At 36.0% G+C, this 25381-nt stretch overlaps 2 protein-coding genes across 2 annotated transcripts in view; one reads left to right on the forward strand and one right to left on the reverse strand.

Moving 5' to 3' along the window:
* Positions 1–8743: 8743 nt before the first annotated feature.
* Positions 8744–13150, forward strand: c3h5orf49 (chromosome 3 C5orf49 homolog). The gene is made up of 3 exons (XM_007231715.4): positions 8744–8943; positions 11501–11617; positions 12310–13150. Exons 1-3 carry the CDS (start codon positions 8827–8829, stop codon positions 12487–12489), a joined length of 414 nt encoding a protein of 137 aa, XP_007231777.2. The 5' UTR covers positions 8744–8826; the 3' UTR covers positions 12490–13150.
* The window catches only part of adcy2b (adenylate cyclase 2b (brain)), a 144859-nt gene continuing 132231 nt past the window's right edge, over positions 12754–25381 (reverse strand). The window contains exons 19-26 of the mRNA XM_007231726.4: positions 23726–23910; positions 22227–22311; positions 18401–18559; positions 17272–17418; positions 16533–16640; positions 15306–15420; positions 14901–15025; positions 12754–13455 (exon numbers count right to left, since the gene is read on the reverse strand). Coding sequence (XP_007231788.4) covers positions 13303–13455; positions 14901–15025; positions 15306–15420; positions 16533–16640; positions 17272–17418; positions 18401–18559; positions 22227–22311; positions 23726–23910 — 1077 coding nt within the window. The 3' untranslated portion in view covers positions 12754–13302. The remainder of the gene's footprint in view (positions 13456–14900; positions 15026–15305; positions 15421–16532; positions 16641–17271; positions 17419–18400; positions 18560–22226; positions 22312–23725; positions 23911–25381) is intronic.

Genomic DNA, 25381 nt, shown 5'->3' on the forward strand with positions numbered 1-25381 from the left:
AGGTTCACGTCCTTGTCTGTAGGTGTGGCTCCAGGGAGCATAAACCGAGCCTGCTCAGTTCCTCCGAGGAGCTCCCACCTACTTTATTTATTTATTTATTTATTTATTTATTTATTTATTTAAACGCTGTATGTGAATACAGTTATTGAGCTCTAAGGCTATATTTTTATATAAAATAAATCCTTATTCATTTTTGTAATGAACTGAATTTCAGAACACCCGCAACATTTCCTCACTCAGGATATAATAATAAAAAAAAAAAAACAGGCTACCAAACAAACAAACTAACAAACAAACAAACAAAAAAACACTAAAATATCCTGATTAAAGGTCTTTTTTTATTAATTTTTGTACACAATACAATCCAACAGCACGAAATAGACAGAATAATATAGATCAAATAGACAATATAACAAACATCACAAACAGAACTAACCTAAACATTTTTTAACCTAAAAAAAAAAATTAAACAGCTTCAAAATGATGGATTTGTGACATTTTGTTTATTTTTTAATTTATCGAAAATTAGCGTATATAATTATTTAAGTGTGAAAAAATAAACAAAAGTTTGGAATAAGGGTATCTTTTTAGCAAATTTAGATTTGTTTATATAAAATGAACCTAAAATTATACTCAAATTTACTGTACATTTCTCCTTGTGGTCAAATGAAGGGTCATTAAAAATAAACAATATTTATTGGACTTATGCAATATCCTAACCCAACCTCTAACTCAAGCCTAAAAAAGATTAATCTAAAAAAGAGCAAGAAAATACACAATAAAAAAATAAGTGTTCAATGAACTCTGTGGCCTTTTTACAAAAAAAAAACTCATGCATCACTTATACAAAATATTTTATTAGCAGTCCTTTTGATTTAGTTTCTCTGAGTACAGCGAGTACATCTGTTGTGATTAAGGGATCATCTTAAAAGTGCAACAAGTGTAACAGATGACTGTTTACATTAACCACGCGCAGACTGCAGACTCCAGAGTACACATATATTATACTCTCTACAGCGACACTCCCTAAAACCACTACAAGCGGCGAGCTTCAGATAGATCTCAAAGCCTGCTCACGCTTCAGAGGAACTTTGTATTACAGATTGTTTAGCTTGTTAATTGTTAGCTAGTTTACAGGTGGTGATATGGATCACCGTAGGCTGGAAGAACTCCAGCTAATAACACTGTGTAATACTGTGTGTATGTATATAGATCCACTCCAACAATTCTGTTATTTAAGAAAAAAATGTTATGTGTTGTTTCCTATTGTGATAAACCTGCTGTTGTAGCTGCAGTTTGTGAATTTACATGTTATTAAAATGTTCTGTTTTTTAGTTGTTTATTATAATTAATGATATATGTTCTACAGCCATTTAAGTGTTGGAACTTACAAAACTTATTAATTAATAGCAAAAACAAATCTAAAGATAAGATAAGATAAGGCCTAAGTCAAACAACAGATATGACAGGTGGACAGATCATTTTGTGCAAAGTAAACAAGCTCATCCTCTTACTTTCTAATTTCCTCTTTTAGACTATGAGAGTGCAGGTAGTGGAGCAAAAGCAAAGGATTATTTTTGAGTATTGTTTTGTATTACTTTATTTTAAGCATTTTGATTTGTTCTGAGTATTTAGTGTGCTATAAATTGTGTATATAATAGTGTGTAAATAAATCTAGCCGTAAAGGCATGTCTAATAGTTAACTATTTCTTATCAAGAGGTATATTTCTCACAAGCAGCCTTTTTATAGGGGCAACAAGGAAAGCAATTTTATGCCCACTTGTGTAAAGTCCCAGTATCTAATCAGTCCACACCTGTAATTATTTAAATATGTACCTGACACATAACTGTATGGCAAATTATAGTCAATGCAAGACTTTAACTTGTTATAAATGATCAGTTTTCCTCTTTTTTATTTTATTTCACTAAGTATTATTCTATTATACAAGGTAACACAAATCATACATATGACTTGTGAGCGCCACTCTTCTAAGACTAACCTACTTCAATTTTTATTTTAAAATTATGTTTTAGTTTAAAATGTTTAATGTTAATAAAATGTTTAATTGTCTAATATCTCCTGCCCTTAAACTCATTTTGTCCCATTCCTGTTATAGCAATTGTAAAGTTAAAGAAACAAAATATCTATGTAAACGTAAAATGTAACAAAACACAATTATCCTAATAAGAGTACAAAACGCAATATTCTACAAGAGACTATGCGATACTTACCTTCTGCATGTTTCAACAAAATCTGTGGTAATCAATGGTAATTAACAGAGAAGTGTGCGTACGGTTCCTTAAGAGCTCACACTGTAATTCAGTAAAACATAATACACATTTTAATCTCACTGTTTTTTATCTTTTCTGTCAAAAAAAATCTGAATGATAATTTTTTGATTAACTCATTTAATTAATGAAGCATAAAGGAGATAATAATGCATATCCAGCACAAGTGTTAAATAAAAACGAGTGTTGGTTTGTAGCTTAAAGATTTGATTTGAAACTCGTATTTGATTGCTCATTAATAATTAAGATATAATCATCAGCATAAAAAAACAGAGGGCAAGATGTTTACAGATCTGCTGTGCTATCAGTCCGGTAGGGGGAGCTGTAGGAGAATCAACAGAACAGGAACATAGTGTGCCAGAAAATAAACAAAAACACCACGTGTGTGTGTGAACCGTTCTGTTAATATGTTCAACTCAACATCTGTTTTGTCGTGATATTTATTCCTTATATCACCATTTATTCCATGTAGGCCAGTCTGGTCCTGTGTGGGCCCTTTTCTCACTCTGGAGTAATAATATGGATGAATGGCTGGACGGACGGACGGACGGACGGACGGTTGGTTGGACGGATGGTTGGACGGATGGTTGGACGGATGGATGTGTAAACAGCAGGTGTGTGGGAGAGATGGATAGATCTATAGATATAGGTGTGAGATTTATAAGCGTGTATCTTTTCTCCAGTGGTGTGACATGTCTAATAAACACCTCTACTGTAATTTTAAATGTTCAGGTCTGTGCCATTATGAACTGCTGTACAATACTCCCATAAACAACCATTTTTGGTTTTGTAAAGAATCATGTTTGTCATATAAATGCATGACTGTAAATAACTATTTGCTGTAAAGGTTCTTTACTATTTAAAAACTATATTGTACACATACCTTTGTCCTTTTATAGTTATATGAACCATTAAGCATTTTTTCCAGCTCCTCTTCATTTATTATTTAAATAAAACACTCAACGAAAATTAAATCAGTGTAAAATAAAACTGCCCACAACTTATGCTAATTCCTCTCTGTGCAAGAAAGAGCACAGCACATTAGTCATCACAACACACAACCAACAAAAAAGAACTTATTATGAAAAAAGTGTTTGGTTTTTTTTTTACTTTAAATGTTGTGTTTAAAAGTACATACTTTTTAAATAAATATATATTTTCTTATTCATACTCCCATACTTACCTGGGTACACTTTTGACACAGAACACATGCTTTCCACCCTTTGTCCTCAATCAGGTCTCCAATCAAGTGTCACTGGTCCAAAATAAAAATGTTCAGCAAGGTTCCAATTACAAACTGGGCTCTATTTCATAGGAAATGAGACATCTCAATCAAAATGGACCTAATTTTAGAAAACTATTAAGACCTGAATAGAGATGGAGGCTTTAACACAGGCCACGGTGATGGAGAAGCAGATTGGTAAAGTAACAACTAGATAATTCACAGTATTTGCCCCAAAATCTGTCTCTATTGATTAAAAAATTATAATACTCTTACTTACTCAGGCCTGAGGCATGTCACTAACTGTAATTAGGAACTGCCAGCTAAATCAATTTTCAAAGCATGATAAATGATCTAATATTTTAACGCTTGTACTAAACTTAATAAAACATGGGCTCTGTCTAAATATATATAAAAAAATGAAAGTAATTAGTGCCCACAAAACAGGAGGAGACTATAAGAAACCCATTGCTTTTAACTTGCTGGTTCTGCAGCACCCGCAAAATGTGCCATGTGCCTTAACAAAACTGGGTTGCCTCAAATTACTGCATGGATTTTTATAGTTCCACCAGCAACTTACTTGACTTACTTTAATGAAGGATTGATTAAACAAGGTAATGTAAGGTATTTAATTCACCCAACACATCTGATAACACTGTGTGGCATAATATAATATAATATAATATAATATAATATATTATAATAGACATTGGAATATATAACAAACACATAAACAAATGTCTTAAATGAATTGTGTTAATCAATCAATCAGTCCACTTGGTAATACAATGAGGGTAACCCTCATTTTCAATGCAGCTGAGCATTAACCAAATTAAAGGGACTGAAAAATAAGTTAAAATTATAAAAACAAGTGAACAATGTAAGATTTCATTAAGAAGAAATAAAATATTTCAGAATAAAAGGATTTACAGACATGCTAAAATGTAAAGCAATAAAACAGAGAGATAAATAATTAGAATATAAACACAATTAAAGAAATAGGGGACTGAAATAACGCTACAAAAAGTAAATAATGGAATTAAAATAAATAATAATAAGTTAAAAAGTATATAAAAAAGGACAAAATAAATGAAATAAAAAGGTAAAAGGCCAAAAGTAAAAACAGCCATAAAATAAATAAAAGGATAACATTAATAAAATGAGTAAAATAAGGGAACTAAAGGGTAAAACATAAAATTAGATAAATAAAAAGTAAAAATGAATAAAATAAATAAAAAAGTAAAAGAAAAAACTCAACTAAAACAGTTACAGGCTGTATGAAGGTGGTTAGAGATTAATTTTCCCAGTTCACTAAACACTCTAGAAACCTGACAGGTAATCCAGTCACTAGAGCAAATTATAAATAAATAAAAGCCAGTGTGAACTTTTTTTTAAGAGTCAAAATGTGTTTTATGTCCAGAAGAGGGCGCACTCTGCTTTATTATCGTATAGAACAGTGTCGTTCAATCCCTCTCCACTGCATCAAGTTAAATTCAGCTCCAAATTGACAAGTACCTTATAATCTTCATCAGTTGTCTTAAACAGTGATACAAAAAAACTCATGCAAGCTAATAAAAGTGATTCATTCATAAAATAAACACTTACCTTTTTGTACATATACTTGTATTTTCACAAACTCAGAAGTATATGAGCAAATAGTCAGTTGGGTTAAGATGACATGTCTGACTGATATTTAAGAACATTTGCTTTTTTTTCTTCGTCTTCTGAAACAATGTGATTTGAACAGATGAATCCAAAGGTGAATTACTTGGCCGCAGTAACAAAAGACATGTTTAGTGCAAAACAAGAACCCATATGGTGAAAATGTCAGGGTTTAGGGCTGCTAAGGACCTGGCAAGTTCTCCATAATTTTTTGTATTAAAAGATGCTTGAGGAAAATATTAAACCATTCCTACAATCACTGAAGTTGAAACAGCTGAAAGACTGCTGTATGGAGGAGTGGGAAAGACTTTCTCCCAGTTGAGAACAGGAGAGTGAGAGCAGCAGCAGAGAGCAGGAGTCCTTGTCTCCAGATTAACCCACACTGAAATAAAACTGCACTACAGTACCTGTATCTGCATGCTTGGTGCAATTGCGAGTAACACAAAGTAACGCAGTAGTTACTTTTACTGGTAATTAGTTACTTTTACAGTGGAGTAACTCAGTTAGTAACTCCTTTTTTGGAGAAGTAACTAGTAACTATAACTAATTACTTTTTTAAAGTAACGTGCCCAAAACTGTCTATCTCCCAATGCTTTAAAAATATTCTGCTCATAATTAATCCATAATATTTAAGTTACAATACACGTTTTAGTTGTGTCCCTGGGTTTTCACTCATTCCTGTTAACGTAACAGGATTTCTGTACCTACAACAGAAGGTTACATCAGCTGGTTCTTCTGAAGACCACAGGAAAACCAAAATTGAGTTCCCTCATTAGTTGTTTTTGTGTATATTTAATCTTATTGTAACTATGATTGAGGAGGTCAATTTCAACAGTCATTCCTGTTACCTAAATTAATTCTTAGATCTTATTGGATTATTTTTTTTAAATATAAATTTTGATAAAATCACTAGAATTTGCTCTGTGTCCTTGTGCTATTAGCATAGGCACCATTTAGCTATTTTTCACGTTTTTGCTAATTCTATGATAAAAAGTCCTTCCTGTTACTTTCAGTCCTTTTACTCAAAACAATTAAAAAATAACAGTGAGTGAGTGCCTTTAACAGGAGTGAGTTCCAGTAATAAGCGTGAGTTCCAGTAACAGTAATTAGTATTGTGCCCTGGTTTATTGCTTTATTCATGTGAATATTAATTAATTAAACCACTTTTATCCATTTATGTTTAATAAATTGTGTAATAATATAATATCCATTTCATGTTTGGGTCTACTCGAAGATAAAGATAAAAAAAATCTATAAAATAATATATAAATAAAAATAGCTTTGCATATTTTAGAAAAATACATTGTGCTTGCATATATAGTGATTGTTTTTGTCATATCAATAATTTGAAAATGCAGCTATTTCTTTAAAATAAAGACTTTCTTGACAGACTTGCTTTTTTTTTTTAGTGGACTTGCTTTTAAACATGCTTTTTAAATGTCACTTGAGTTTTGGTAACAGGACTAAGAAAAATGTAACCATCTTTGGTTTAGAAACCTTGTAAAAAATTAAGTAAAGCTGCCTGAGATTAACTAGTACATGTTTTGAATAGTTACATACATGTGTTATTAAATTCAGAGTTGCCTTAGATACTGCTGCGTGAAACACTGGTAGCAATGATGGAGCTGTTGTGTAGAAAAATACTGAAATTCTGCTCATCATGTGGGCTGATGCTTAGTCAAGAGAATTTGGCTTGAGGCCTGTGTGTGTGTGTGTGTGTGTGTGTGCTTTCATCACCTTCACCAACTGATTTCCATCACCATCAGGCTTTATGACTTTCCTTGAGTATCTCACAGATCAGTATCAGGAAAAATGGTCAGAGCAGCTGTACATTAAGCTCCAGGGGAGATATAGGTTGCTAAAAGAAGCAAGAACACTGTCTGCCTTCACCTGGAGTGTGTGAGCTGTTACAGGAGCACTCCAGCTGTGTATGCAAAAGTGTTTACTTCCCTGTTAATGATATCATTATGTTCTATTTGTCTCCAATATGTTAAATTTAGCAAACAAACAATGGTTGTACATTGCCAGAAGTGTGGTCTTGGTGGAGGATGTACTTATTTATACTTAGAAAAGCATCTAAATGTGTCATTTGACCAGAGAAAGTGTTTGCTTCTGAAACACTGAATCATTTTCCTATTTATTCTGGAGGTTGAGAAGTCTCTGCTGCCTGCAAACCAGATTAAACCAGATTGGCTCCAGTGCAAACTCATGGACGCACATCCCACAACCCACCAAGCCTCTTCTAACCTGCCTACTCACCTCACACACACACACACTGTGCTGGTAAATGATGATGTAGAGCACTTATGCAATTGGATAACGGTTTCAAAAATGTAAAAAAAGTAACGTGTTGAAGTAGGTATTCCAGAAGCACCTGTCAAGAGCACTTCCCCGAAATGTCAACAACAACAAAAGTGTGAGCTACTGTGTTTGTCTCTCAAAGAGCCTCCACTAAGTGGTGCTTACTACAGTCACTCATTGTGTGAAAGTTATTTATAAAGATCCTGACTCTCTCTGTGATGGACATGGTGCTTTTACTCCGCCCCTGTAGAAACAGCCTCATTTTGCTTTGTGTTGTTGGACTCTTACAATAACACGAGGAACAATGTAGGCAGAGTGGGACTGAACAGGAGCCAGAAACAAAAACTATTAAACAACTCAGGAAGGTCAATCCACAGAACCACAGAAAGCAGAAGTTGGAGAACTAGTATTTTTTGGCTACTGATAAATTAAGTGTTTTTATGTGGAACCTTGCATAAAAAGCTATAGTAGCTTAAATCATAAATTAAACCCAGTGCTATACACTCATATGTAACTCATATTCATTGTAGAATAATACTAAAGTCATACAAACTATTAAGAAAAAAACATATGGGATTATTTAGTAAAGTAAAAAGCGATATAACATACAAGAAACTGTTTTATATTATAGATTCTTCAAAGTAGCACCTCTTGCTTAGATAACAGGACACTTTTTCAGTCAGCTTTATGAGGTAGAGTCACCTGGAATGACTTTCAGTTAACAGCTGTGTTGAACTTGCCTCTTAATGTGTTTGAGAGCATCAGTTGTGTAGCCTTGTTTGTGTAATGTTCTAGCAAGACCTACTCAATGAAGTAAATAAAGGTCAGTCAATCTAAAAAAATATTAAAAACTTTAAACGTATCCTCAAATGCAGTATAAAAAAACACTAAACATGTTATGATGAAACTGGCTCTCATCAGGACCACTCAAAGTTGGTAAGTTCCACTCTAAATAAAAGCCACCTAAATGCTTCACATTAGAGTATTTTGGTTTGTTTAACATTTAATTGTGTTCCTTCATAGTCCGGATAACTTCAGTATTAATTTACAAAGAAGAAGAAAAAAAAAAAAAAACATTGAATAAGGAGGTGTGTTCAAACATTTGACTGGTAATATAAATATACATACAGACACATACATTGTTGATCTATATTAATGTCAGTCATTATTTACACAATCTTCATATTTATGATTTAATTTAACAATAAACTGTTTTAAGAAGAATTTGGCTAAATAACTCCTGTCTGAACTGCGCATGCGTGTCTCCGAGCCCGTATCCCAGCAACCGCGGCCGGCAGGTCTACATTAGCGCGATTTTTGAGCGGATCAATGTTAAAAATTAAACTGTAAAAATGGACGTGTTTTCTGAAGCGCAGCGCAGACCGCTCTCCACACTGTCTGTGTTCAGCTTTATACCACCCAGGAGAAACGAACCCAGAGAGAGGAGATACTTCTACTGCAGTCCTCAGGTAAACTCCCCGCGCCTCTCACACAACTTTAATAATGCGGGGTGCTGTGTAGCTTTAAGAGTGCAGAAAAAAAACCTTTAGAAACGCCAGCTAGCTAACGTAATTTTCTTTCTCCAGAAATGCTACGTTAACTAGAAGTGTGATACTCTGCTGTGTTTTGACAGTAGGAACAGAAAAGTGCAGAGTGTTAAAACAGTTTTCATTTATTGTGGAATATTTAGCTGTTGGCTAACTAACTAATGTTAGCTAGTTAACTAACTAAGCTGAGCTAGCCCTAGGTAAAGTGTTTTTCTTTATAGTGAAAGGAATCTGACGCTATGTTAGCTCTGGAACCATTCACAGAAAAGCTGGTTTATTACACAAATAAAGACTTTTAAATCAATAAGTCAAATGTGAAAAAATAGCTTGGTTTGTTGTTTACTAGCAATAGTATCATTAGTATCTCTTTTTTCTGGGTAAATAAATATATTTTTTATGAAATTAAAGTCTATACAGTGTAGGCATGGGCCATATTGTATCACAGACAATATATAAAATAACATAAAGATAAAATAACATAAAATAACATAAACATAAAATAACATAAAGATAGTAGCAGTTTTCTTGTCTTGGAAGCAGTCTATTTTGTATTTGGTTTGTAATTTACTGTAAGGCTTTAAGGTTTTCTTTTGTATTTAATTATTTATGTTTGCAGTATACACTCCTGTCCCATCATTAACATTTATTTAGTTTCAGCAGTAGCTAAAGTTCATAATTCCATAAGTATTTAGACAGTGACACAATTTCCATGATTTGGGCTCTGCATGCCACCACACTGGATTTAAAATTAAACAAATAAAACAATGTAACTGAAGTGTATACGTTTAGGTTTAATTAAAGGGGTTGAACAAAAATATTCTTTAAATTGTTTTGGAATTAAAACCATTTTTCTTCAAAGCCTCTTCATTTCAGGGGCTCAAAAGTAATTGAACAAAGGATTTCAATAGCTATTTTATAGGCTACATGAGCTATTTCCTTATTAATCCTTAAAAAACAGCTAAAAGGTCTGGAGTTGATTCCAGGTGTGGCGTTTGCATTTGGAAGCTGTTGCTGTAAACCAATAAGATAGTGGTTAAAGAAGCTCTCAGTGGAAGAGAAACATACCATTATTAGCCTGAAACAATTTGGTACATTCTGGTAAAAAAAGAGAGCAGTGGTGAACTCAGGAATTCAAAAAGCCATGGATCTCCACAGAAGACCACAGCGGGGGTTTATCACAGAATCCTTTCCATGGTGAAGAAAAACCCTTCAAAACATCCATCCAAGTGAAGAACACTCTCCAAGAAGTAGGTGTTTTTAATATCTCAGTCTACCATAAAGAGAAGACTTCATTAGAGTGAATACAGAGGGTTCACCACAAGGTCAAAATCATTAACAGAAAGCCTAAAATAGATTTGACCAAAAAAACATCTAAAAAAGCTAAAAAATCTAAAGAATCTTTGGACAGACTAAACTAAGATAAACCTACTAAGATCAAACTAAGATCAACCTATTCCTCAACAGTGGGAATAAGAAAGTATGGAAAGGGTTTGGAACGGCTCAACACAAAGCTCACCGCATTCTCAGTAGAAAATGGTGGTGGTATGGGCGTGCATGGCTTCCAATTTCACTTGGTCACCATTGCATATTAATGATGTGACAGAAGCAGAAGGATGGATGTTGAAGTGTACAGGGATTTACTTTCTGCTCAGATTCAATCAAACGCAGCAAGGTTTGTTGGACAGGGCTAAACAGTACAGATGTACAATGATTCGAAACATACTGCCAAAGCAACCCAGGAGTTTTTTAAGGCACAGAAGTGTAATGTTCTGCACTGGATGAGCCAATCACCAGATCTAAACCCAACCAAGCAGCGTTTTACTCACTTAAGACAAAACTAAAGGTAGAAAGACCCACAAACCAGCAAGAAGAACTGAAGACTGCTGCAGTGAAGCATCATAAAGAAGGAAACCTGGTGTTTAATGATGTTCTTGGGTTCCAGACTCCAGGCAGTTATTGCCTGCAAAGGATTCTCAACAAAATATTACAAATGAACATTTTATCTCTGGTAAAGTTAATTTGTTCAATTACTTTTAAGCCCCTGAAATAAGAAGGGTTTGTGGAAAAATGGTTGTAAGTCCGAGAGCTTCATAGCATATTATTTTAATTACTTTCTTTTAAACCTAAAAGTCTAGACTTTAATTGCATCTCTTGTTTCATTTCAAATCTAGTGAGGTGGCATGCCGAAATCATGAAGATTGTTTCACTCTCTAGATGTTTACAGGGTATATTGAAATTGAAATGAAATTCTGTATTTATTCATCACCAGTAATATCATTATCGCAAAAAATACCCTGACATATTGTGATATTATATGTGTCCATGCCTATAGATATCTCACAACAAAATTGACTATGTTTAACACTTAAAGCATTCATTTAACACTAACAGCATTGATTTAACAATTGGTTGGATTTACTTTGTATCTTCCAGTCTGACCACACACCGTTTTCTTACCTATACCTTTTTCCTCTGTAAGGCTCCAGAAGTGTACTTGTATGGCTGCACACATCGACGGGCTGAAGATTATGATAACAAGTTGCACCGAGATGATCGCCAACATGCCAAGGGTCATGGGCTAGACATTTTCAGTGAGGTAACAAAAATTCTCCTAAAATTCACAGAGGAAAGCTTGAACAAATCCAAAGGGTCTATATCCCACATTTCTCTTGTTTTATTTTATTAGTTATTTTATTATGTCCCCATTCAGTTGTAATTCAGTTTGCTTCAGCATTTCCTAAATTATTATATCCATATAATATTTATGCGTTTCTTATTGGTATCACAAGTACACTGTTGTTTGACTGGACTGGGATGCGAACAGTGAAATTTGATGGCTTATATTACTTTTTATTTGAACCTCTGGAATATAATCAAGAGGAAGATGGATGATCAAAAGCCATCAAATCAAGCTGCTTAATTTTTTGCACCAGGATTGGCATAGAGTTATCCAAAAGCAGTGTGTAAGACTAGTGGAGGAGAATAATGCCAAGATGCATGAAAACTGTGAATAAAAACCAGGGTTATTTCACCAAATATTGATTTCTGAACTCCTAAATCTTTAATAATATGAAACTGAAGTGGTCTCTTATTTTATTCCAGAGCTGTATACATCACAGAAAAAAATCTTATGCCTTTGGGTGTGTGTATGCATGTGTGTGTGACAGAAAAACAACTTTGTCCTATCAGATAAACAAAGCCTATTTGAAAGGAAATAACTGCTTACAGTAGTGCAGTTTTGTTTATTAACCCACACTGACTCTACCCCACCCTTTCACCCTTTCTCAGGAATCATCAAGACCCATTCCTGTGCGCTCTTCATCTGACTACGGGAGAAGACTCCTGCCACCTCTGTACAAACCGGGCCGCCAGTTCGTCCGAGTTGCTCACATACGCTCAGAGTTTTACAGGAAAAACGGGATTACAAAAACACTGGAGGAGGGGTATGGGCCTGTTGTTCCAGTTTGAGACGTTTGCCTGTAAGATGTGCAATATATTAAATAAGCAAAACTGATGTCTCTGCATAATAAACTTACAGCGAGAAATCTAAATAAAAACAACCACAGCAGAACTTCAGTACATCAATCAATACAAAGAAGAGGCTGTTATTGGGATGAGTACTGCGAAGGATATCCATACAAACATTGTTTACGCACGATATTGTATTGTATATTCAACTTGATATTGACATCTTTGTAGACGTACAAAGTTCACACATAAATGAAACACAGGTGTTTATATAGAAATTCTTTAATGGATAAGAAAATGGTGGCACCACCAAAACATGAACACACACATTGTATTTTGTTTTATTTGGTAACACTTTACTGAAGGGCAACATTTATAAGGACTAGGGTTGTTCCAATAGAAGCAAGTTGGAAAAGCTTCTTTTGTCAATTTTACAAAGAGTTATTGATGACAAATCAAAAACTTTTTTTTTTATTTCTTTAGATTTATTATTTATTATTGTCAAGAAAAATATTTATATATAGACTTATAAACACAACCCTTCTGCAAAGTGTTCCATTGTGTTCTTTCCCATAAATATTTTACAAACCCTCAGCTGTTCTGATCTGGGTTTCTCACACAGTGACTTGTCCGGGGATTAAACTCCTTGAAGATGGTTGAAGATCTGTTTTACTGGTATTTTTTTGTAGTCCAGCAGATGAACTGCTATAGAAACATTTCTAGGCCAGAGCAATACTGAATATGTGTCAGTCTGTGAGAGAATGGGAGGTGACTTCTGTATGCAGTTGTTCTTGATCTGTGTAGAAGAGAAGTTCAAGGCATTACATTCCCTTGTGATAAGGTTCTGGTCATTTCGGTGTGTACAAAGAAAGTCTTAAGGTCCCCTTTGCCCTTCACATTGATGATTCCTCGACAAGAGCACATGTATCCTAAAGTCTGTAAGATCCGACTTGTTTCTTCGGTCACCTAGAATAAATAAATGCAAAATAAGAGTGAAAATGTTTGATGTATATACATACACAATGATAACATTTAAAAACACGCCATTTATATTATTTATAGTTACAGTTGGGATGCATTTTTAACAAAGCAGAGTACAGAATGAGTCAAGTTGAACTGGGATAATTGATTTCCATAAGACATAAAAGCTGCATTTATACAGCAGGTAAAAAGTGAGGTTTTTAGTGGTGAAACAGGTTGGGGGGATCATGCCTCTGTTTAAGCAAAACTTTCACAAATCAAGCACAATAAGAGAGCACATATCGTTATTTGGCTTTGGTTATACATGGCTAGTGAAGATGAAACCAAAACTTTACAAGAAACACTGCTTTTTTGCATGCACAATAGTTTAAGAGCATCAACTGTAGGTCACATTAAAATGTTAGTGTGAACAGCTTAAAAACATGTACCTGCTGTCTAAGTGTACCCAAAGACAACACAGACCACAGTCAAACAGTTTATTTATAAGTTTTATTTCATCTAACTACATCAGATGCTCCTTAAGAAAATAGCTTAAGATGACTTCTATGGTTTTCTTCTGGCTCTTCCATGTCTGCATCTATTTGTGTAGGTGATTCTGCACTGTAGGATAGTGCACTTCCACTCAAGAGACTTCTGAATTTGACCAAGGGTTTTGATTTGACTTTCAAGCTTTTTTATGGACCTTGGTGAAAGTTATCTAAGATGTCACATTTTAATAGTGTTCTTTTCATTTTCACTCTAAAATTGATTTCTAATTTATTGCTTTTGGAAGAATATGTTCATTTTGTACTTATTAACTAGTCAACCATGAATAAATGGTAAAATTGCCACAAAATTTAGTCTGACAGCACAGCAAAAGAAAAAACAACCTGTTTATTGCTAAAAGAGCCTGAAATGTTATCATGTAAATCTGAATGACTGTTTCTGATTAAAATGACCACATTTGTTGTAAAATGTTGTAAATGGAACTACATATACAATCAGAATAAGTAATCCTGTATGGCATGTATTATATGTTTGCGGAGAAAAAAAATCATGCCTTTTTAGGAGCTTGGGAGCCTCTCTTAATACATCAGATTTTTAAGTTTTAGATGTATTGTAGGGAAGCATTTTAAACATGAAGGGAAGGAAGTATCCTGGACTAAAGATGATATACACTGTTTTATCTTGATTGATTAAACAAAACAGGTCTACATGCATACTGTTGCAATGAGGCAACAAATAAAAACTGTTTTAGAAAAAAAAAATTAGATAAATATGTTTTAATACATTATGTAATAACCAAAAGGATTGTGTGTTGCAACAACATGCCATAAAGGGTTAAATGGACACTTTCTTTTTATCATATGGTACAAAGCTTTTATAAAATCAACTGAAAAGTAAAAAAAAAAAGATAAAAAACATGTAAAGAAGAGATTTTCCAAGAGTACCTGAATTTTCCCAAGGACCCCTGTGCTTTCCATTCTGCTGGCTACATTCACAGTGTTTCCCCAGATATCATACTGTGGTTTCTGGGCTCCTATTACCCCTGCGATGACTGGTCCATGGTTTATTCCTGAAAAGCAGGACACATGCAGTTTTGTTAAAGAAAGGATTTGACATTAAAACTGCCAGTACGAAGTTGCAGTTGAAATGCTTGGGACACTTTTGCTGAAGCTAGAAACTTGATGAGAAGATTAGGAGCTAGTGATTAATCTGATTACTTAAGAGACCATTCTTCATTAATCCAATTACAGTGTATTTAGCCAGAGAGAATGTAGTGATCAGCAGTGCAGAGGAATAATTTAGCATAACAAAGAATGACTGTGTCACATAGGCCTACATTTCTTACTCACCCACTCGCAACTTGAAGTCATTGAAGGAATGTTTGTTAATAAGATCCAGTTTCCCCACCAGAGCAAAGGCAAACTCTAACATTGTGCCGATGTGCATGTACTGCCTGTCATGATCCTTAAAACAAAGAGACAGAGAAGATTGTTCTAGGTAGATTGTTCAAGCCTGTTTAAAACAAACAATTTAGCATACATAGTCCCTAATCTGTTACTACCAGTGTAAAATATGGTGTCAGATATTAGAATGTGTGATATATAATGGTGAAAAACTATCCTCTCACTTGCCAGCACTAGACAGATGAATGTCTGCTTACCGGTACATAACTGTGTATGCATATTACAGATATGATGTTACACTAAAATACTGAAATCCTCTGGAATATAATCAAGAGGAAGATGGATGATCAAAAGCCATCAAACCAAACTGAACTACTTGAATTTTTGCACCAGGAGTGGCATAATGTTATCCAAAAGCAGTGTGTAAGACTGGTGGAGGAGAACATGCCAAGCTGCACGAAAACTGTGATTAAAAACCAGGGTTATTCCACCAAATATTGATTTCTGAACTTTATGAATATGAACTTGTTTTCTTTGCGATATTTGAGGTCTGAAAGCTCTGCATCTTTTTGTTATTTCGGACATTTCTCATTTTCTGCAAATAAATGCAAAACAACAATGTTCATTTTTCTCAAATATCAACCTATAAATAGCAAAATCAGAAAAACTGATTCAGAAACTGAAGTGGTCTCTTAATTTTTTCCAGAGCTGTATTTTATCTAAATAACATAATATATTAAAGACAAAATAATATAGCAATTTTATATTCTAACAAAGACTACTTAGAGTTCCCACTTAAAGCAAATGTTAATGTTAACATTAAACAAGTCCATATTAAGCACTTTAAACAACATTATTATACGTGTGTCTGTATGTGTAGACACTTCCCTCGGTAATTACTACAGTGCCTCCAATAATAAACTCTTTTATACAGTAATAGAAAATACCAAAAAAAACTGTTTACTATGACCAGCTAGAGATATTGAGCTATTGGAAACTTTACATTTGGATCCAATCCTTGTGACAAATTATGTTATGAGGGTTAAATAATTCTCAAATAAGAATAAATAAATATTTCAGGACCAAGGACAGCACCCGAGCATTTGAGCAGCCAAGAAATTTAAGAAGCCTGTCTCAGTCACAGCTTACAGAGAAATGTTCTCCTAAACTTACCTGAGCGTACTCTGGTCCAGGAGCGATGTTAAGTCCAGTAGCAGCCATGTAGGTGCTGCCAATAGTTTTAATCTTCTCCACTCCACTGAACTTGGGCTTGGAGAGTAACTGTTAGTAAGAAGATGAGAAGATAAATGAGTTAATGAATTATAGAACAGGTATACAATGGATTAGGTGTGCCTGTGGACTGAACATCTGTTTTTTCTATTAATAAAAGCTGTCTCTAACTATTTTGCTGCTGTCATAAAATGGTCAATATAAAAAAAAACAAGCTAATTAAATTAAAATGGAAAAAAGTGACTAATTTTGGACCTTTTCTATTGGTCACTTCATCATGAAGTATTCAGCCATTATGCCAAAATGTAGAACATAATACAAATATACTATAACAAATGAAGATTCATGGTACTGATTTAAGCCAAATGATTTATTCCAGAAAATACATTAGAGCTATTTATGTTTTCATTCATTTCACCAATGAATGCAAGACCAGGTCCTATAGCTTAATCATATTTATTCCATGCACTCCATCTAGCATTCCCTAGGCTCCCTGCATCACCTCTATATTCAGGTTTCATTCATTTTAATACAAGCATGTGGCTGCGGTGGTCAGTGGTGGCAGTTCTATTCCAGAGAATTCAGTTCCCATGCCGCTTTTCAAAATCGTAGCTGAAAGTGAAATTGACAGCAACGAAATGGAGAGTCAGCACAGCGAATATATTATTACAGCATTCTGTACCTCATCAAAATCCGCTATAATTTCATTGAGGAGTCTGAGACACTCCAGCCCCTCCTTGTTCACGTCGGACTCGGTGTAGAATTCCTTGAAGTCTGGGATGGAGGCAAACATGACGCACACCAGATCGTATGACTGGTGGTAGAGATCCTGTGAAAAATGATAGCAGGCATCATTAGCAGTGTGGTGAAGGTGGGGTCAAGGCACTGATTTTAAGCCTGTTTTGTTATCTATGGCCTACAGACCTACATTGTATTACTTACTATATATATCATAATAAATGTAATCATTTTGCTGTATATTCTACACTTTCAATGAACATCTTTGTGTACATTAGAACAATAATTTATATGTATTTAAATCACTTTTTTCTAATTGTCTATCCCGTTTTTATCCCATTCCCAAATTTGGAAGGCCAGTGACCCCATCCAGTCTATAGTAGGGCAGAAGGTAGCACATGCCTCATCCAATACATGTGAAGTCAGCCACTGCCTATTTTTAAACTGCCACTGATGAAAACAGAGGAAAGTGTAGCTCCCCAGCTCTGATACATTAGCTAACAGACGCCTGTGCTGACTGGCATCACACTACCCAGACCTACCCAGAGATCACACTGACAATTGTGCTCTCTCTGACTCTGGCTGCTGATGCCAAACAACATGAAATTCCTTTTTTAATACATAAGATCTTTCTAGAATTCTACTGTTTGTTCCTATGGGGATTAAAGTTATGATCACTTTATGAAAATCAGCTGTTAAATTGATTCAAATCACATCAAGCTTAAAACTATGTTATGGTTCTATGGTTGTGCCAAACTTGTTGGTTGTAACAAAATAATGTAAGCAGTAGAGCAGTTAATTATTATTTTTTATTTAATTTAATTTTTAAAAGTTTATCTACACATTTTTATATTTTAACTGTCACTATCCTAAATCTGTATCCAATAAAACTAGTCAGATCCAGATTAAGGTAGATGTTTCAGAGCTGAAACAGTGTTAATATCTTGAAAACTGTTTGATAAGTAGTGGCTCCAAAAGATGAAGATAAAAATAAACTGGAGAACAATAGTGTTGCATTTTCTGTGTATTGTGGTTTGTCGTTGCACAAGCATGTCTATTTTAAATACAATTACCTCATTTTTCCAGTTACGGGCTAAGAAATGTTCTGCCACATGAGCTGGAAGAACGTTCTCCAGGAGCACACGGTTAAGGTTCTCCATCGTCTCGATCTCCTCACACTCCCGTTTGAACTTGTTCCTCCAGAGAAAGTCTAACCTACAGTAATATTCATTCTGTTACAAGAGGACACAGAGGTAAAGAGATGCAGACATCTGATCACCTTGTCTGACTTTTCACAAAGCAGAGAAACAGAAAAACTTACAGAGACACACATATCAGCTCTGTTACACATACAGTACAGTGGAGACTATTCTTAGCCTATCAGGCCATTAGCATCAACTATTTACATTTTTTTTCTGTGTGCCACATTTATATAAGCGCACACTTTCCCCAGAGAGATAAACAACACACTTTATATTCCCAGCCAGAGCCTGCACTGATTCTGTCCCAGCAATCACTTTTGGTAAATCAGGCACTATTGTGCACTCTTAGCAGTTAACCCTTACAATGCCAACTGTCTCAAGACTACAGCCCTATCTGGACGGGATTAGATTTTTCAGGGGGTTCTGGAGTAATTTTCTCTTTAATGGGGGTCCTCTGTGAATGACCATGTATGTGTTTTTCTCAGATGTCCGATAAGAAAATTACAGGCTGAATCTTGAGTTTCGTCACCTCGCCTTTAATAAAAAAGCCATTTTTCCACCGCTACGCACCGTAATTACACTTCGGGCACCATTTCCATGGAAATCCACGTAAACACAACAGCGAGTGGAAATGGAGGAGCTACTGAACGACATGTCATGTGACCGAGAAAGCCAAAAAAACTCACTTTTTCAATTGCAGTCTGCATTCAAGATTTTTATAACTCAGTAGAAGTGTGAAATATTTTTCACAGACGTCTCCCTGAGAAACTAATCCTGTCCGGATAGGGCCTCTATCAGGCCTCACTCAATCTCCAGCAATTCATGTTGCCTTGCCATGAGCACACTGGCCAGAATTCAGTCTGATTCACAAGATAACACCCCACAACTTACACATACAGATGTGAGAGTTATCAAGCTGTCCTCTGAAGTAACACTTCCACATGAACAGTTTTTTTAAGATACTTCTATGACTAGCATGTCAGTGTTTACAACTTATTAAAACGGATGGGTTGTCCTACAACCCTGGTTTTACGAATTGAAGAACGAGAGTTCTTACTGTGCTAAACTGCTTTCTTCAGGCAGCACTACTGAATAATAAAAACCTTTCCACCACCCAAGTAACGTCTTGGCTTTAAGCAGGCAGCGATTGGTCCATAACCGTGGGAAAAACTCCTCCCCTTTTTTCCCACACAAGGGACTCTGCGCTGCCTTGCTCGTAACGCCATTGAAATGAACACTTCAGCCTCTGATTTGGGATCAGCGGAGGCCCGATTAGTAAGAACTCTCGTTCTTCAATTCATAAAACCAGGGTTGTAGGACAACCCATCAGTTTTACTTCATTTCGAACTCGAGTTCTTACTGTGCTAAAAAATATATAACCAACCTCGCTAATCACAAGGACAGCACCGATGTGCAGCCTTCCTGATCACAGATATAATCATAAATATAAATAAATCACATGTAACGTATCAATCACGCCTGACTGGACGCATTGAGTACTGTGCGTGAGAAAGTGAAAGCGTGAGGGGAAGCCCAAGACGCTGCATCACAAATTTCTTGTGCGGAAACTCCGCGCAACAGAGCCCATGAGGTAGAAATTCCCCTAGTCGAATGCGCCCTTAATCCATCAGGAGGAGTCTGGCCCGCATTAGTATAAGCTATAGAAATAGCTTCCACTATCCAATGGGACAACCTCTCCTTGGACACTGGTTTGCCTCAGACTTTATCCCCGAAACAGACAAACAGTTGATCGCAACTCGCGCTTCGCCAAGTGCGGGTCCTGTTCAGATAAGCCTGGATACACCGTACAGGGCATAGTTTATGCAAGCATTCTTCCTCTTTTGATCGAAAAGGGGGCGATGTAAACCCAACTAAATCAATCACTTGGGATTTAAAACTTGATGTAATAATCTTGGGGAGATATACCGGATTAGGACGTAAAGTGATCCGACGCATATCAGCTGAAAATTCCAAGCATGATTTATGCACCGACAACGCTGTTAAATCACCCACCCTTTTGGCAGAAACAAGGGCTAACAACAATGCAGTCTTTAGTGATAGATATTTCACCTCAATCAGGTCTAAAGGCTCAAAAGGAGGCTCAGTTAAAGCATCCAATACTAAGCCTAGATCCCATTTCGGGACGAAACATCGGTTAGGAGGGCGTAAACGACGAGCGCCTCGTAAGAACCGAGTAGCCAAGGGGTGACTCCCTGCGCAATAACCCTCAATATTAGGGTGACACGCAGAGATCGCAGCAACATATACCTTCGACGTGGAAGCAGATAATCCTTTATCAACTTCTTTTCGACAGCCCTAGCTAAAACATCCAACAACTCTTTATTGTATGGATCTTTATGAGCTGCAGCCTTGGATGTGCCCTCTTCTCTCTCTCGCTCATCTCCACTCTGCGTGCCTGCTTCGGCCTCCTCCATTTCATCTTCTTCCTCGCCGCTCTCCCACTGACGAACGTGAAACTCCACTAAGTCGGGGTGATGCGGAACGTCGTCCGAAACGGGAGACACGCAAACCCCAGATGGCTGTAATGGAGGAAAATCTGTGTCCGACCACGAAACAGTAGGCTCCGGAGGAGCTATACTGCGTGAGGTGTGCTGGGACTTTTCCTCCTGTCTAAACAGCTCGACTCTGTGGCGAAGCGTTGGTAGAGGCAATCTGGAACAGTGCATGCAGAAAAAGGGGTCGGCTAGCGCGATTTCGGCGTGCTCCCGACCCAGACACTCAACGCACTCCTCGTGCTGATCTACTCTGGATAGGTGTTTGCTGCATTTGCAAACCTTAACCGTTCTTTCCATGGTTCGCATTGCTAAAACCTCTTAGAACGACAAGGTAGCGTGTGGTGAGAGTGGCAAAGCTGACCCAAACCACAACTGCTAAAATTCCGTTTAAGAAAGAAAATTTGCAAAATAAAGTGATGGAAGGTAAAAATTCCTGCACAGCGGTGCGGCTGAATAAGCAAGAATGGCGTTACGAGCAAGGCAGCGCAGAGTCCCTTGTGTGGGAAAAAAGGGGAGGAGTTTTTTTTTTTATTATTCAGTAGTGCTGCCTGAAGAAAGCAGTTTAGCACAGTAAGAACTCGAGTTCGAAATGAAGTAAAACCACTACAAGTTACGCATATTATGCTCATCTTTTGATGCATCTTTATTGTTTAATTTGTCAGCTTAGTTATCGGTGACTCTTTACCTATCTGTGCACTTTAGCTCTTCTTTATTTCTGTTCATTATTTGTCAAATGAGACCAATTAAAAATGTCTCACAAATGAATGGGTTACCAAATGACTTTCCATAAATGTCTTGAGATACATCTACATTACTTCCAGGTGACAAGCTGCTTAATAACCAGTTAAAAAGAACATATCCATGGGGTTGCAGTCCTGATAGCTTACAGGATAATTTGAGGTTTCCACTGTGAGCCCAACCCTGAGAGAAGATCTCTGAGAGAGTTTATCTTCCATATATAGCTGACGGTAGCTGTGCGGTGTGAATGTAGCAGCTGGGTCTGACAGAGTGCAGTTGCTACACAGAGAACATGACCCAGTGTACCTTTCTTATGCAGATTAGCCAAATCTGGCATACAATACGCAAAATCATTCAGCAGAAAAAATAAAATAAGCGACATTCACATAAACGGCTCTATTTTCTGAAGAGCTCTCGAATGTTCCAGTAAACCAGAGACCCACCTGCCTCGCCAGCACAAGCAGTGTAACGAAGAAGATGAAGAGAGACACAGAACCCATTGTCTTCAAATCTTTAAGCACTCCCGGCCTGGAACATAAGGAAACAAGAAGGAAGTGAGAGAGAAAAGAGAGCACATCTCGGGAAGCCGGTTCACTCAGAAGAAAGGTCTTTTCAGCAGCACCTTGGGTGGGTGTCTGACTCAGGTTTGTAAGTTGCTCAGCCAGAAGCAAAATGTCAGAATCTCAAATCTACATATTATAACTGCCTCACACCTCCAGGTCAAATCTAATCTCTGAGTCATCTGCACAGAGGGAGAGAGAGAGAGAGAGAGAGAGAGAGAGAGAGAGAGAGAGAGAGAGAGAGAGAGAGAGAGAGAGAGAGAGAGAGAAATAACTAGAAATTAATAAAAAAACAAGAAGAAAATAGGAAAAATGTAAAAAAGAAAAACAAAACGTGAAGAAACAGAAACGAAAGATAAACAATGGAAGGATGAAAAGGAACAAGAAAGCAATATGTTATGAAAAGAGGGAAAAAGAAAGAAGAAATTAGAGGAAGGTAAAAACAAAGAATATTGCAGGGTGGTAAAAAATAATGAACAAAAAATAAAGGAAAAGGAAGAAATAAAAGAAACAAGGGAGGAAAAAAGAAAACAAGAGAATAAATAAACATTTATTTTAACAAAACAATTTAAGTTTGAAAAAGAAAGTTTAGAAACAAGGATGATAGGTGTCATAAATTAATAAATAAACAACAAAAGAGAGAAAACAAAAGAAAAAGCAAGAGAAAACGAACTAGAACAAAGTGAATGGATGGATAGAAAGGAAAGAAAGGAAGAAAAAAGAAACATGTAAAGAGAAAAATAACAAAAATCTGAAAAAAGAAAGAAAAAAATAAAAGAAAGAAAGGGGGAAAAAGAAAGAAGAATGTAGAACTACAAAAAAACATGGAAAGAAGAAAAAAAAGTACACAAAGAATCAGGAAAGAATACATTTTAGAGGATAGATGGAGATAAATATAAACATCTATAAACAAACAAATAAAAACAAAAAAGTAGAAAAAAAGGAAAAGAAACAAATAAATACAAAATGCAAAGAACCCCCCCCCCCACCAAATAAAATAAAATAAAACAAAGAAAGTAAAAGGAAAAATGAAAGAACTGTATTTGGTAAGGTTAGGAATATGTGAGGATGACCAGACAGTATCAGTCAGAGATTGCGCAGCACATGGCTGGGTTTAATGGGAACGCTATAAATGACCTGTACATTCCCTCTCTGCTCCTGCTGTCAATCATCTGGAAAAAAATCAATCCAGAGCAATCTGCAGTAAGCCTGCTATCTCAGCTCAGCGCCCGTCAATCATAACCTCACACTAACTGAGCAGCAGCCGCTTCTGTTTTCACCCCACTAAACTGCCCTCGCTATTTCCCATCTCACCTGTGTGTTCCAGCACAGCTCTACAACACCCTGCACTAACTGTACGTGTGTGTGTGCAGGTGTAGTACCTGTCCAGTGGCTGTGTTTTATACAGCGCTGTGCTGTACTCGTCCAGTAAAGAGGCGTGGGTCTGGAGGATGATGATGTTGTATCCAACCACTGCAGCCAGCATGATCAGCATCTTCAGCTCATAATTGATCCTCAGGAACACGGAGCAGGACACCAGCCCCAGGATACAGCTGTAGATGAAGTACTGGAAGAGAAGATAATGAGAAAAGATCAGCATTTTTTTTTGTGCAGACCTATGAATCTGATTAATCTGAATCTGAATCTGTTTTTTTATTTTTTGGCAGTTGTTAGAAGTGCTCTAAAATGAAATGGAATTAAATATTTATTATTAATTTCTTCTAACAGAAGTTTTTCCCTTCCCCTGTAGAGTTTTTATATACAAACTTTTTTTTGTTTTGAAACCAGTTTAAACTGCAAAGTAGGACAATGGTATGAACATCCATAAACTTCTATTTTCTGGTCTTTTTTCATACACAAGGAGTACTGGATTATAAGGCGTATTATGCGACACTAGTAAGGAACAGGGGTGTCGCCATGTTTTCCTTCTAATTCAGCAGAATTCGCTGAGTGGTCAGACCTGTAAAGCTAAGCTAAGTAAAAAAGCCATTTTCTTTAAAATCAAACGAGCGCTAGATGTCAATCTACATACATTTCACTCCTGAAAACTGTATATTTGGGTGAGTAAAGCTCTTCCATTTATTTACAGTAAACCGAGATTTCCAGATTTCCAGCAGAATTAGTATTAGCAGCTAATTGCTAGCAGGTAATGCTAATGTTGCTACAGCAGTGCTAGCCGGGGTTAGCAGCAGGCTACAGGCTGATAATACTCACTTCTGAAAGGCGAAAAAGTAGGCACTTAGCAGTCCTGGTGCTGAAGAACTGAAACTCCTGTATAACACTCTACTTCAGTGGAGTGGCTTTACTGTTCCTTACAACCTGACTAGTAAAATTCATACATGACGTGCACCCGATTTTAGGGAAAATTAAAGGATTTTAAGTGCGCCTTACAGTGCAAAAATGATGGTATGTTGTTGTGCTAAATTATGTTTTAAAAACATTTCTGATGCTATTTAAATAAGATTTGGGTGCGCGTGACAGTCCACATCCAGTTTGTTAGCCCTGTTAGCCTTAACGTCTCATATTAAAAATTAAAGAAGCCCCTGTCAGATACCAAAAATACCTTAAATGACTGGGATGCATCAAAAAACACTGATGAATCATGCTAATCTGTTGAACAAATGCTATTTGTATTATGATCAATGGACCAAAAGAGACACTGTAAAATGGCTTCAATCTAATATGAATTATTTTTACATTCACTTCCATTAAAAGTTCAAATAAGTCAAGATATTTTTCCTCTCAATTTTTCATTTTGAAGATACAAGTTTTGCAGGACGCCAACAATGTCCACCAGTTACAGTGTTAAAAACACAGGTTGTCATTTTAAAACTATTATATAAATACAATAGTCTTTGTAATTTGAGTGCATTACAGGAAAAACACAACCTTTTCATTACTAAAACATGATTTAGTCCTGAAAATTACAAAACGCTGCTATGTACAGTAAGAGAACACGTCGAAATGACTCCACACATAATAACTGCAATTACAACACATTTGAATAAGTGCAAGATTAAAATGTCCTGCAGTAATAA

The sequence above is a fragment of the Astyanax mexicanus genome, chromosome 3 (assembly GCF_023375975.1).
Source record: "Astyanax mexicanus isolate ESR-SI-001 chromosome 3, AstMex3_surface, whole genome shotgun sequence".
NCBI lineage: Eukaryota > Metazoa > Chordata > Actinopteri > Characiformes > Acestrorhamphidae > Astyanax > Astyanax mexicanus.